The sequence below is a fragment of the Artemia franciscana genome, unplaced genomic scaffold (genome assembly GCF_032884065.1).
Source record: "Artemia franciscana unplaced genomic scaffold, ASM3288406v1 PGA_scaffold_200, whole genome shotgun sequence".
Classification (NCBI taxonomy): Eukaryota; Metazoa; Arthropoda; class Branchiopoda; order Anostraca; family Artemiidae; genus Artemia; species Artemia franciscana.
In genome coordinates this window covers 291780-305876 of record NW_027062644.1, presented here as the reverse complement: position 1 = coordinate 305876, position 14097 = coordinate 291780, and the positions used below count along the sequence as shown (strand labels likewise).

At 33.8% G+C, this 14097-nt stretch overlaps 2 protein-coding genes across 2 annotated transcripts; one reads left to right on the top strand and one right to left on the bottom strand.

Annotated features, from left to right (window-relative positions):
- The first annotated feature begins 1792 nt into the window (after positions 1-1792).
- Positions 1793-2822, top strand: LOC136041400 (uncharacterized). Its single transcript, XM_065726051.1, has one exon. The coding sequence runs from the start codon at positions 1793-1795 to the stop codon at positions 2717-2719; it is 927 nt and encodes a 308-aa protein (XP_065582123.1). The 3' UTR covers positions 2720-2822.
- Positions 2823-5449: 2627 nt separating this feature from the next.
- Positions 5450-5869, bottom strand: LOC136041399 (uncharacterized). Its single transcript, XM_065726050.1, has one exon. It carries the CDS (start codon positions 5867-5869, stop codon positions 5450-5452), a length of 420 nt encoding a protein of 139 aa, XP_065582122.1.
- Positions 5870-14097: the final 8228 nt, after the last annotated feature.

The following is a 14097-nucleotide window of genomic DNA, read 5'->3' as shown; positions in this document are numbered from 1 at the left end:
TAAATAAATATACATATTCTGGTGGCCAAGATGTGGTAAAAGAGCCTTGGGGAAAAAGTGGTAATTGCTCAGTAGACATATCGTTTACATATTTAATATTCTTGGAAGAAAGTGTTGAAGTACTAGAAAAAAAATTCAGGATTTTTATAGTTGACCTATGTTAAGTGAAGAAATCAAGATATATTCAATCAGAAAATATTACCCATCATTCTCGACCTGTGTTCCAAACTCATTTCGGGCCCTGCCCCACAAAAACATTTCTAAATAATGGTGCATCCCCTCGTGGTGTTTTAATTTGTTATTCAAAACTTTAGATGTGTTCATCTAAATGAAACATAGTAGGTAATTAGCTTGGTATGTACTTTTGGGTCGTGCTCTACGATTTTTTTCATATTAATGGAAGATATCATCGGAACACTAAACTATATATAGGTTTTACTGCAACTGAACCCTTGTCTTATTTAACCCCTGCAACTTAAAACTCAAGCATCTGAACTCCCGCTTAGCCACTTTAGATCAACCCCTGTTTAACTTTACCTTCGTCCAACTTAACCTCCGAGCAACTGAACCCTCATGGAGCTTAACTCCTATTTAATTGAGTCCTCGCGCAGCTAAGCCCCGTAAAATTTTATCCTCATACAGCTGAATCCCCATTAAATTCAACTCTCACTCAACTCAATATCCGTGAAACTCAACCAAATTCAGCTCAACCTCCGTAAAATTCAATATTTGTGAAACTCAACCCCCATTGGTTTCAACCACATTATACTCACTCTGTGCAATCCAACCCTCATTTAACTCAATCTTCATTCAACTTAACCCATGTTTAACCCAAACCTGTCTGACTCAACCCACATTCAATTCAACTACATTTAAATCAACCACATTCAGTTCAACCCTCCTCGCATCAAAAATTTAGCAATGAAATGTAATTCAGGCTGTTTTGTTGGAGGTGGCTAAATCTGAATTGAGTAAAAATTTTTCATCTGAATTGAATAAAAATTTTTGAATAAAAGCTATTTTTGCAACTCGGATTGTTTCTAGTATGAAGTAGAATTGGCTATTTATAATAACTATGGTATTTCGTAGTATTGGCCATGATCGTCTTTTACTAGGTTAAAAGCTACCGCTGCAGCCTGGACCACTGCAACCCTTAAATCAAGGTTTAAATCGATTTTAGCTTGGATCTAAGATTTTAAATGGATGATGCGGGTCTCCGAGTGAGTTTGATTTTATTACAAATTTTTTGTCTCTTAGTAATATTCAATTATTATTCGCTTTACTGTTCGTTCTTTAACGTAACTTTTGTAATTTATTCTTAACATTAAAAAGCATGTAAATATATTTATGTAAGGTGCTGTATTTCTTTCAGGCTTTTAAAAAAACAAATCTTATTTGTCACCTGAAACTATATTAATTCCAGAAAATATCCAATGAAATATGTCTATTTAGCTGAAAACAGCATTTAAAACGAGAAAAATACCTAAAAATTATGAAATTAGTTGTGTTTTACTTTAGGTTAAGACTATATGACGCAAATAATTAATCTTGAAAATATTGAGTATAAACTTTTTGTTTAACTCTTTAGCAGAATAAATCGGGAAAATTTTAAATAAAATAATTTTATTTACCTATAAACTGGAAAAATATTTATAGGTTGAGCAATAATTTAATTTATTGTTATATTCAAAAATGAAACTTTAAAAAAAAATTAAAATTAGTTTGGTTTTTCATTTACTTTTAGTGTTTTGTTACGTAATCCTATGGTTCTGAAAAAAGCAAACAGAACGCTATGGCGAAATGTTCAGTAATTGGAAATGAGCTTTTGCTGCAAGCTGAAAGTTTTGTTATTCGAGGTGATAAATTATGTTTAGAGAAAGGTGTTCTTAGTAAAAACAAAGAAAGGAAAGCACTTGATTTATACACAAGAGGGGCCGTGATTTTTGAGAATCTTAAGAAATGGGAAGAAGCTGGAAAATGTTTCGAAAAAATTGCAACGCTTCAACTAATTAAACGCAATTCACATGAAGCAGTAGAAAACTTCATTAAAGCCAGTAACTTACACAAAAAGTCGAATAGACCAGAAGCCATTTTATGTCTATTTGAGGCTATGAACATACACATAAATAGCAAAGATTTTCATTCGGCATCTAAAATCTCTAAAAATATTCTCCAATACCTTGGCGAGCGTTCCGATAGACTGTATTTTAGGAATTTATTATTTCCTCTTGTGAGTCTTGAATTTTACGCAAAGAATTATTTTCTCAAAGATGAAACAATATCATTCAAATATTTGTTCAACATTCCAAAGCGAATAATAAAAAATACACTTCTAAGCTATAGCTATGCAGAAAAATTAATAAGGAAAGCTATTTACAACGACAGAAGTTTTCCTAAAACTGAAATTATGGTTGATCTGGCATGCTGTACCTACGATAATGTTGAATGTGATCAAATATTGGACTTCATCAAGAAAAGGCTGGTGAAAAGCAATTGTGTGGGCCAAATTTACAAGTATTTAATTATTTTGAATTTTTTGATTATTCATGGAAGCGAACAAGTCCATCTAAAATGTAAACGTAATTACATTTATCGGCTGATACAGGATCGTATGGATAAAATGATTTACAAGTTTACCGGAAAAAAAAATGAGGAAGAAATGACATTTGCCCAGTTAAATGACTATCTGGGCAGATGTGTTGAGCTGGTTACCGCATAGTGACTTGAACTCATATCCTTCGAATTCGAAAGAGAGCACCAAAGCCAATGTGCTGCGGTAACTACTCATTGTAAGTGTATTATCGAATATAAGATTAACATAGAGTGACAAAGAAAATGAAATATATATATATATATATATATATATATATATATATATATATATATATATATATATATATATATATATATATATATATATATATATATATATATATATATATATATATATATATATATATATATATATATATATACTAGCTGTTGGGGTGGCGCTTCGCGCCACCCCAACACCTAGTTGGTGGGGGCGCTTCGCGCCCCCCCCCAAGCCCCCCCGCGCGCGTAAGTCGTTACGCGCCATAATAGTTACGCGCCATTGTAGTTGTGTCCCTATGTCCCACCTGTGAATATAGATATATATATATATATATATATATATATATATATATATATATATATATATATATATATATATATATATATATATATATATATATATATATATATATATATATATATATGGTTTTAACTACGTAAAACTTGCGAATATACAACATTCTTTGCTGTCCCATTGTCTTTGCATATAAATAGATTGTCAGGTTTACCGACTCTTGAACATGCAACATATAATGGTCCATGGGAAAACAATCTGTATTCAGATCTATACCTCATGATTCTAATGATTGCCCTTGAGCTTTGTTGATGGTGATTGCTAATCGACCATTCCCTGTCCCGGTCGTCATTTATATCCCCCTGTTTCCCCCGGTGTCCCCGTTGTAGTTGTGTCCCGGTCGTCATTTGTATCCCGGTGTCCCGGTCTGTATATACATTCGTTTTTTAGTTTTGTTTTTCTCCTTTATTTTTTTCCTTTTTTTTCTTTTTTAGCTTATTTAGATTTTTAGATTTTTTAGTTTTTTTATTAGTTTTTAGTTTTTTTTTCTTTTTAGTTTTTTTGTCCCGGTCGTCATTTATATCCCCCTGTTTCCCCCGGTGTCCCCGTTGTAGTTGTGTCCCTGTGTCCCGGTCGTCATTTATATTCCCTGTGTCCCGGTCGTCATTTGTATCCCGGTGTACCGGTCTGTATATACATTCGTTTTTTAGTTTTGTTTTTCTCCTTTATTTTTTTCCTTTTTTTTCTTTTTTAGTTTATTTAGATTTTTAGATTTTTTAGTTTTTTTATTAGTTTTTAGTTTTTTTTTCTTTTTAGTTTTTTTGTAGTTTTTACCTTCTTTTTAGTTTTGTTAATTTTTTTTTTTACTTATGTCCTGGTCGTCATTTATACTCCCTGTGTCCCGGTGCTTTGTTGATTGCTAATCGAACATTCCTTTTGTCCTGGTCGCTTTCTCTTTGAGTGTCGTCATTTATTTTTTTCTTTTTTAGTTCTTTTAGTTTTTACCTTTTTTAGTTTTTTTTAGTTTTTTAGATGAAAATTTTTTTTAGTTTTTTCCTTTTTTTCTTTTTAGTTTTTTATTGGTTTTTACCTTTATGTTAGCTTATTTTTCAGTTTTTTCCCTTTTTTTTATTTTTTTTTATTTTTTATTTTTGTCGCTTCTTGAGCCTTTTCTATTCCATAAGGGGATGATGACAACCTTCCACCAATCCTCGGGAATTATCTCTGTTTACTAGATTGTAGAGAACAGGGTGTGTAGAAACAGGAGCATTGCAGGACCTCCATAATTTAGCAGTTCTGTGTTTAAGCAGCAGATAACAGCAGCTTTATTATTCTTGAGTCTTTTTACTGCATGTCCAATTTCTGTGGGGCTGAAAAACTCATCTGGAGGAACATCTTTTTCAGGTTTTTGACTGCAAGGTTGGCTGGGACTATCATTAGGTGGTGCAGATGGACCAGTATTGTTTTGGACCTAACAAAAGTGGTCCTTCCATCGCTCAAGACAAGAATCTTCGTCAAAAAGAAGTGCACCATCCCTGGACAGGACGGGATCCGAGGTAGGAGTTTTATTTTCAGTGAGATCTCGGAGATACTTGAATAGGCTGCCCATGTCTTTCTTTTTTGTAGCTAGCTCAATTTCACCGGCTTTCCTTGCAACAAACTGGATTCTTTCCTTGTGAATAAGTCTTTTCCGCACTCCATTGAGCCTTCCATATGTGGTCATGTCCCCAAGAAGTTTTGCCTTCCGTCTTTGCTCTATGACTTGCAGTGTTTCATTAGTTAGCCACGATTTCTTTGGGTAACTCCTCTTGCTAAGCACTAGTTGTGCTGCTTCGCTGGTCTGGAATTTAAAATGCTTCAAGAGATCTTCGCTGCTATTAAGTGAGCCAAGGGCCTTGAAGCGATTCGATATCTTGATACTGTACTTCTGGCGAGTATCTAGTTCCTTTAGTTTCCCAATATCTGCAGCGACGGGTTTTATTTCTGATCGTTGTGCATGGAGGCGAAGCCGAAGATCGGTGTGCACAAGCCTATGGTCTGCGTTTCCAAGCTCTGCTGATCTGTAATTTCTGCAGTTCTCCACCAATGATCTCCAGCGTTTGGAAATAATGACGTAGTCAATCATCTTCTTTGTACGATCATCATTACTATACCATGTGTCCTGATGAATAGTTTTGCATTGGAAGTAGGTGTTTGCAATGTAAAGATCATGAGATCGGCACAGTTCAAGTAAGTGGAGCCTATTGTCGTTAAGTGGGTCGGGGGATACAGGACCAACTGTGCCATGCCATACACCAATATCATAGTGCACTGTCGCATTAAAGTCACCAAGGAGGACAGTTATATCATGGGGGGTACTGTTGCAAGGCATCTGGACAAAGCAGAGTAGAAATCCTCGCTAGTCGCATCATCAAAATCGTTGGTTGGGGCATAGCATACAGTGACAGTCATTTTGCCCTGCTTGTGTCCAAAGTAGGCCTTCATTAATCTGTCAGATACAGCTTTGTGTAAAAGTAAGGCCTTTCTTGTAAGGCTATTTTGTGCAAGGACAACACCATTACTGCTCGAGCTTCCTCCAGACCAGAGCAATGAGTCACTGCTACCTATTCGCTCTTCTCCACTTCCGGTAAGACGTGTTTCCATAAGACCTGCAATTGACACATTGTTCTTGCGAAATTCTTCAGAGAGTAGGTTCTTTGACGCAGGTGCATTCAGAATCAAGACATTCCAGGTGGCTATTCGCAGCCCCCTTCGGTCCATAAGGTTTAGTCTGTCAGGCTTTCTGACGTCGTCAGCATGTCCATTGACGTGCGATGGTCGAGATCTTAAAAGGGAATCCGGGTCCGAGGGTATATTGTCACTTTTCGTAGCACTTAATTTTCGGGTGGAAGGTCGCTAGCCCAACCGACCCTAGGCCTGGAATCTAATTAGAGCTAGGTTGTGTTTAGTTAAAAAACGAAACAAAAGCCGACATCAAAAAGCTCTGATCGATATTCTGGACCTTAAAGAATAATAAAAAAGTATAAAAACAACATTGCATTTAAACTCCTAAACCCTGAATCTGGAAAAACCTATAAGACACATATTAGTCGCATAAAAAGGGTGAAATACACAGAAGTATGGAACCCATTTCCTACAACATCGGATACCTCCGATGATGAAAATAAATCACCAAAAGTCAAGACCGAGAGAACTTGAACCTTTTAATTTTAAACAAGGATACTTTGAGAATAGTAGTGATAAGGAAAAACTTCACGAATTTCTAACAATGACAAATATGATTACCCCCCAAATGTAGAGCCCCCATCAAGCAAAAACGCAAAGAGAGCGATTCATCTTCAAACGAAAATTCAGAAGAACTGGAATATACAATTTCCCCAAAACCCAGTTTTTTCCCAATAGAAAAACAAATCCTTACCCCCCCCCCCCCCCCAAAAAAAAAACGATTCCCAGGTGACATAGTTATCCCCTATCACACCTATAGATAAACCCGTAACAGTATATGAAGAATTAAACAAAGCTATACATACTTCCGGTGACCAAAGGTCAGAACAAGTCAATCAGCCCCAAAAACAAACATTTCAAGGGGCCATGGACTTGGATAAATTATCAAATTAAGACCAGAAAAGGTTCATTTAGATCAAACCCGGTAACCAGTGAACAACAATACCATGATGAATCAGTATCAAAAGCAAAACCAAAGAACTGGTTATCTTGGAAGGAAACCGTTATGCAATCGATTCCCCATTCTCCTGAAGACATGGCTTTCAAATAATGGAGTCATCCCAGAAAAACATTTGACTCTTCCTCAAGCTCCCAAGAATCCGTCAACTCTCCTGAGCCAAGAAATCAACAAGAAGAATCAGTAAAGAAACCCTTTACTTCCCGAGGGAAAGAAATTTTTAAGGAAAAGCAGGACCTATACCAAAATCTCAAACGTCTTCTTACAAAGAACTAGATACTAAATCTACAAGTTCTTCAGAAGCTGACAGTGCAAGGCTACAAAGCACCACCGTGCACACTAAGAAAACCAATTAAAAATTCAAAATTTTTGAAGGAACAAAATAAAAAATTCAATTAAATATTGCTAGCAAAACCAAAGAAAAAGAACCCTTAAACACAAGTGGAGAAAGTGACAACTAAATCAGGCCGAGTAGTCAAAAAACCATATAAATTAGAATAAAAATGAGCAAATCATTTACTCCTGGCTAATCAAATTACTTTTTCAAGAAAACTTTTTAAATTAACATAACCGCCAAAAAACTATTCCTGGATAAAAGATATCTAAAATGTGTTATTTTCAGGGCCAGCGTACAATACTCAAGTTGACAAAGTTGGCAAAAATTTTAAGCAAGTTCCATTAATAGTTAATAACATACCAAAAGGGAACTTTCATATCATCTCTCTCTCTAATAAGAATATAATTATAAAATAACCTCTCCTTCTACTAACATCTTTTGTCGTAAAAATAATCTTTTAACATTACAGCTCATTAATATCCTTATTAATCACAACAAATTGCACATATCTAATAGGAAATTTCAGATTTAGTATTTAACCTGGGCTTATATTTTTTCTGAATACATAGCCTATTGAAGCCGTTATCAAATAAATTATTTGATTAAAAATAGAAACAGTTTCTTACTCGCCTTGAAAGTTTCCTGAAATCAAGCGACAACAAACACTCTCAAGGGTTGTCATGGAAAAGCTAGATGTGTTTCAGTTTGCTTTTCCGCAAACAACCTTCAAGGTCGAAAAAATCCATCCAATTTATTAGTTGTTACTTCTTCGTTGCAACCTAATATAATAATATACCCATATCATAAGCAAAACCCCTCCCCCCCCCCCTGCGACATAGAATTCCACTCAGATAAAATTTAATCCTTGGAGGCTTTTGGCCGGGGATTGGGAGGAACATCGTTTTAGAGTCGCTTTGCTGGATTTATAGACGCTGTTAGTTCTAATCCTTAGTTGCTATTTCTTCGTTGATTCAACCAGTATTACCCCATTTAATTATCATCATTGTATTAAATACCCACACCTGGAAATTTTGGGTAATACAGAAGCTTAGAAGTTCTTATATAGTGTAATTTTTTAGAACAAATAAAATTTACAAATTTTTTAGTTGCTATTTTCACCTCGATTTAATTAAATACCCAATTTTCCTTCCAAAACTTGGCCAAAGCGATTACAGACACATAATTTATTTCTATAGTTCATGCTAAAGAAAATGTTATTTATTCGGCAGCAATATTAATACATAACAAAAGTGGTAAGGAAGTGTTTGACGAAACCTGGTACCTTAATTGTGACTTAAGAAAATTTTAACTTTACACTTCTAAATTTGGCCGAAAATTAGCAAATACCCGAAAATATAAGCCCACAAGAGGAGAATTAAAAATCAATTACTCAAACAAAAGCAAAAAAGGAAAAAATTTAGCATTCCTTCAACTAATGATAAAAAGATTACAGCGAAAATCTAATATTCTCTACTAGTTTTGTAAGGGCCCGCCTAAAACCGACCTTCTTTTAATAGACAAATGTCAAGCCCCAAAGATTTACAATAAAATTGAAGGAAACGAGAATTGTTCTAAATATCAAGGAGTATATGACCCATTAGATGAAATCTGCTATTATGAACATTTCTTATATGATCCAACTGCACAAGAATACGCCTTAAAGGGAAATAAAATGTTCTTAAAGCGTAAAAGGTCAAAACAAGCAAAAAATGCATACAAAAATAAAATAACTTCAAAAAATTTTAAATCCTAAAAAAAACCATATCAGTTCTAGATCGGTCCCCAGAAGAACCCCAAGCCGACCAGGTAAATACTCATTAGCTAATTAACCTGCTTATATGAATAACAGCAACTTAAAAGGAAAAATGCCGTTAAAAAGAACCTTAGGTAATACAAACAACAACATTTTAAGACCTGTCCAAAACCAAGTTCCTACAAGACGGGACTTTTGGCTTCCAAATAAAACCCAAAGTCTACCAGGCCTTTCAAAAATAGATCATGAATTAAACGAAAAAATTCTGGAATCAGTAGTGAAGGGTGTAGTAAAAAATTTACATTATAGTCTTTGCTGCAAATTCTCATCATTCTTAGCAACAATTTAATAATAGAAGGAGTGATCACACTGTTTTACGGCTTCTTTTCACAAGAAGTAATGAGGAAGGGCTACAAATATTAACAAAGATTTACTTTTTTACTCTTTCAGAGCAATACTCAACAGACCCCCCCCCAAAAAAAAAAAATCCCTTTGGTAGCATCGCTAATTCGCAAAAATTTTGGCACACACGTGACGAAAAAGGTTTCAAAATCATTTGGCAATGCTGATGAAAACAGATTATAAAATAGGAGAAAATAAAAACTTGCTTCTTGGAATGAATGAAAACTATTTATGGTAAAATGAGAGAAACAATCCATACAAGGTGAATAATTTAACCCGTTACCTGTACAAAAACAGTATGAGGAATTAAAATGTAATAATCAAATTCTGCACAAATGGTGAGAACTTTGGATCAAAGATACTACCAGAAAGAGATACTCTCGTATACGAAAAAATAATAGACTGCGTAAGCCCTTTATATTTTCATAAACAGTTAATCTACAAAATAATTCGTATTGCCCCAAATAAGCCAAATTTTAAAGAACAATGCAGGAAACACATACGTCTTACTATGAACAAAACGGACATCCATTATACCTTGAATAATCTTCAACTCCCTAAGTGTCTGAAATATATTTAATGTATATAAAAGATAATCTTGAAAGAAACGACCAAGAATTTCAATTGATATTCATGACCTCCCACCTATAAAAATCAAAAAGTGGCTGGACCACAGGTAATGGACCAATTTTAAGCATCACAAATGATCATGAAATTAACTGTTCAGAAATTTAATCAAATTAACTGCTGCTTGCTACACCGACTTTCTTCATTACGCCCCCAAAATAATCAAAGTCTTTTTTTGCAAGTCAAATATATTGCAAGGGAGTATTCTTTCATTGTTTCCCACGAGAAAAAGTAAACCTAGAAATACAACAATGAAACCCTATAGTGACAGCTAATAACAAAAATATTGCCATCAAAAGAGTATTTCTACCTTATCATTGGTAAATTAATATAACTTAAATTTGTTTTTAGAAAGTTTGGTATGCAAACTTGCCAAGGAAAAAAAACCTAACAAAATGAGAAAACTTCAGCCCAATTATTTTTTTGCAATTTAAATCAAAAATGTCCAGATAAAAGACAAGGCTTCAATTATACAAAACCATATAGTTAAAAAGGATGCGTGACTATTAAAGGCTCTAATTAAACAAACTTCCTTCCATGTTACATTAAAAGCTATTCACCTGAAAAACAACGATGAAGTTGAAATAACAAAAACCGCATTTATAAGGGCCATGTCTCATTTTTAACATCAGTTTACCGAAAACTGGCTGCAACTTGCTTTCCCAGGCCTCGGAATATTTTATGAACAAATTTTGTATGCAAAATTAAACAATGAAGAAATAGTTACGGCCCGTTTGATTCCAGTTTTGGAAAAATATCATTGAAGAGGCCAGAAGGTGTGGCATACAATTTGTAGACCAGAAACGCAGGAAGCTCCATTTGGTAATTTTGAACCTGAAAAAAACTTCCAGACTAAGGAGGGAAATCAAAAGGCTGCGCCCATCCTTAACATCTGAGTTTAAAAATAGTGAATTTGGCCGTATCAAACAGTTCGTGGTAACGAACTGTAGTAAGGAGCGACCCGGCTCAATAGTAACCAAAACTCAAAAAAATGGAATTTTGATACCAATACCTACATCAAAAGAATCGCATTTTAATGCTGATTTTAAATATATAAGTTTAATCAAGTTTAGTCTTACCCATCAAAAGTTACGAGCCTGAGAAAATTTGCGTTATTTTAGAAAATAGGGGTAAACGCCCCCTATAAGTCTTAGAATCTTAACGAAAATCACACCATCAGATTCAGCGTATCAGAGAACCCTACTGTAGAAGTTTCAAGCTCCTATCTACAAAAATGTGGAATTTTGTATTTTTTGCCAGAAGGCAGATCACGGATGCGTGTTTATTTGTTTTTTTGTTTTTTTTTGTTTTTTTGTTGTTTTTTTTCCAGGGGTGATCGTATCGACCCAGTTGTCCTAGAATGTTGCAAGAGGGCTCATTCTAACGGAAATGAAAAGTTCTAGTGCCCTTTTTAAGTGACCAAAAAATTTGGAGGGCACCTAGGCCCCCTCCCACGCTAATTATTTTACCAAAGTCAACGAATAAAAATTCTGAGATAGCCATGTTATTCAGCGTAGTCGAAAAACCTTATAACCATGTCTTTGGGGACGACTTACTCCCCCACAGTCCCCATGGGAGGGGCAACAAGTTACAAACTTTGACCAATGCTTACATATAGTAATGGTTATTGGGAAGTTTCAGGAGGATTTTTTTGGTTGGGGGAGGGGTTGAGAAGAGGGGGATATGCTGGGGGAACTTTCCATCGATAATTTGTCATGGGGGAAGAAAATCTCCATGAAGGGAGCGCAGGATTTAATAGCATTATTTAAAAACACAATGAAAAAATAAATATGAAAAAGTTCTTTCAGCTGGAAGTAAGGAACAGCATTAAAACTTAAAACAAACAGAAACTATTACCCATATGAGGGGCTCGCCTCCTCCTAATACCTCGCTCTTTACGTTAAAGTATTTTTAGTAATTTCAACTATTTATTCTACGGCTTTTGTGATTCTGGGGTTATTCTTAATGAATTGGGACAAAATTTAAAACTTTAGTGTAAAGAGCGAGGATCTGACAAGGGGGCGAACCCCCTCATATATGTAATAAAAATATGAGAATACAAAAGTTCTTTACGTAAGCTAATTTATAAGTTACGTAAATCTTTTACTAATAAAAATATTCGTAAAAAATTAAAAGTTCTAGTTGCCTTTTTAATTGACCAAAAAATCGGAGGGCAACTAGGCTTCCTACCCCACTCTTTTTTTCTCAAAATCATTCGATCAAAATTATGAGAAAGCCATTTAGTCAAAAAAAAAAAAATTCAAATTTCGTTTTAATTATTCCTCTGCGGAGAGCCAAAATCAAAACATGCATTGATTCAAAAACGTTCAGAAATTAAATAAAAAAACAAGTTATTTTAACTGAAAGTAAGGAGCGACATTAAAACTTAAAAAGAACAGAAATTACTTCGTATATGAAAGAGGCTGCTTCCTCATCAACGCCCCGCTCTTTACGCTAAAGTTTTTTACTGTTTTAAAAAGAAGAATTGAGAGACAGAGTCAAACTTTAGCGTAAAGAGTGGGGCGTTAATGAGGAATCAGCCTCTTTCATATACGAAGTAATTTCTGTTCGTTTTAAGTATTAATGTCGCTCCTTACTTTCAGTTAAAAAAACTTGTTTTTTTTTTATTTTTTTACTAGAAGCAATACAGTTATGTTCAATGAATGGCCCGAAAGAAGAAGAAAACTATTACGAAATTATCACTGAATTTCACTTTAATCAAAAGACCACTTGATAAGACTTTAATTTGGATAGAAATTATATCTTGAATCAAAAGGAAAAGAAAAGGTATATAATACATGTAAAAGGTAAAAAGAATGAAATCACAAAGAAAAGAATTACGAATGTCAATTTATTAACAAAGTACTCCTTCAAACTTGCTGATTCAATGAGAAGCGGTTTACGCCATATATATATATATATATATATATATATATATATATATATATATATATATATATATATATATAAATATATATATATATATATATATCAAGAAAAGAGAAATCACCAATGCAACAGCACAAGCAAAAAAAAAAAAGAAGAAAAAGAGAGAGACAGAAGGAGAAAAGGAAGACTGTTTTCCTAAATTAGTGATTAATATAGACCAGCACTTGAATGAGGCCTTAACCCTACTCATCCATACAATCACATAGGTCAAACAGCATAGCCATATACAATCAACCATAAAGAATAATCCATGGACAGGCAGTCATGTCGTTAATAAGTATAAGTCGTCATTTACCAAACAATAGATAAAAAAAAATAAAAAATAAAAATAATTCAGAGGCAACAACCCAACACAAGGGCTCAGCAGGAGAATACACTGGCCTATATAGGATTTCGCCACTTTAAATTCTCTACCCAGCACAGTGTTGTGGCTATCACAGAAGATCCATGGCATCCCCGTGTCAGGTATCACCCCCAAAATACATGCCTTTGAAAGAAAAAAAAACAGCAAATGTAAAACAACCAAGTAACACCAAAACAAGCTTATCCTGTTAATATATCCCTCTTTTTAGCAAAAATAGGTAAACTAAATATAATAAATTTTACCAAATCACAAATATTAACACATTGCAAAAAACCTGAATGAACTAAACAATTATAGAATTCATCTTTACCATGTGGCTAATTTTTTTTAAAATAAATTCGCTCAATTAGAAACCCAATTCAAAATAAATGGCGCTGCAACAACAATTCTCGAACCTCCGAAATTAGTTGAAAATTTCTTTAAGTATTTCTAAATAATTCTTTTTATATTTATTTAAAAGTTCGTTATAATGAAAGCTAAATTTTTTAAATTGCCAAGTTAATTTATTTGCAGAAAAACATCTTGATATCAATTTTTGGCTTAAGATTTTACATCTATTTTTAAAATAAATATAATTACTACAAATCCTTGCATAGCGAAGTAACTGTGAGAAAAACGCTGAATATGTGATATTTGAGTGTATATTAATTTCAGGGAAGGGGAAACTAATCACTTCAAAATCAAAATCATCCGTTTTATTATACATTTTAAAACTTAATTTATTATTATCATAAATATTAATATTTAAATCTAAGAAATGATCTTCATGACCAGTGCCATGACTAAGTTCAAGAATAAGCTCTGATGGATATATATTTTTAGAAATATCAATGAAATCCTTACAATTTAAGACCAAAATATCATCTAAATATCT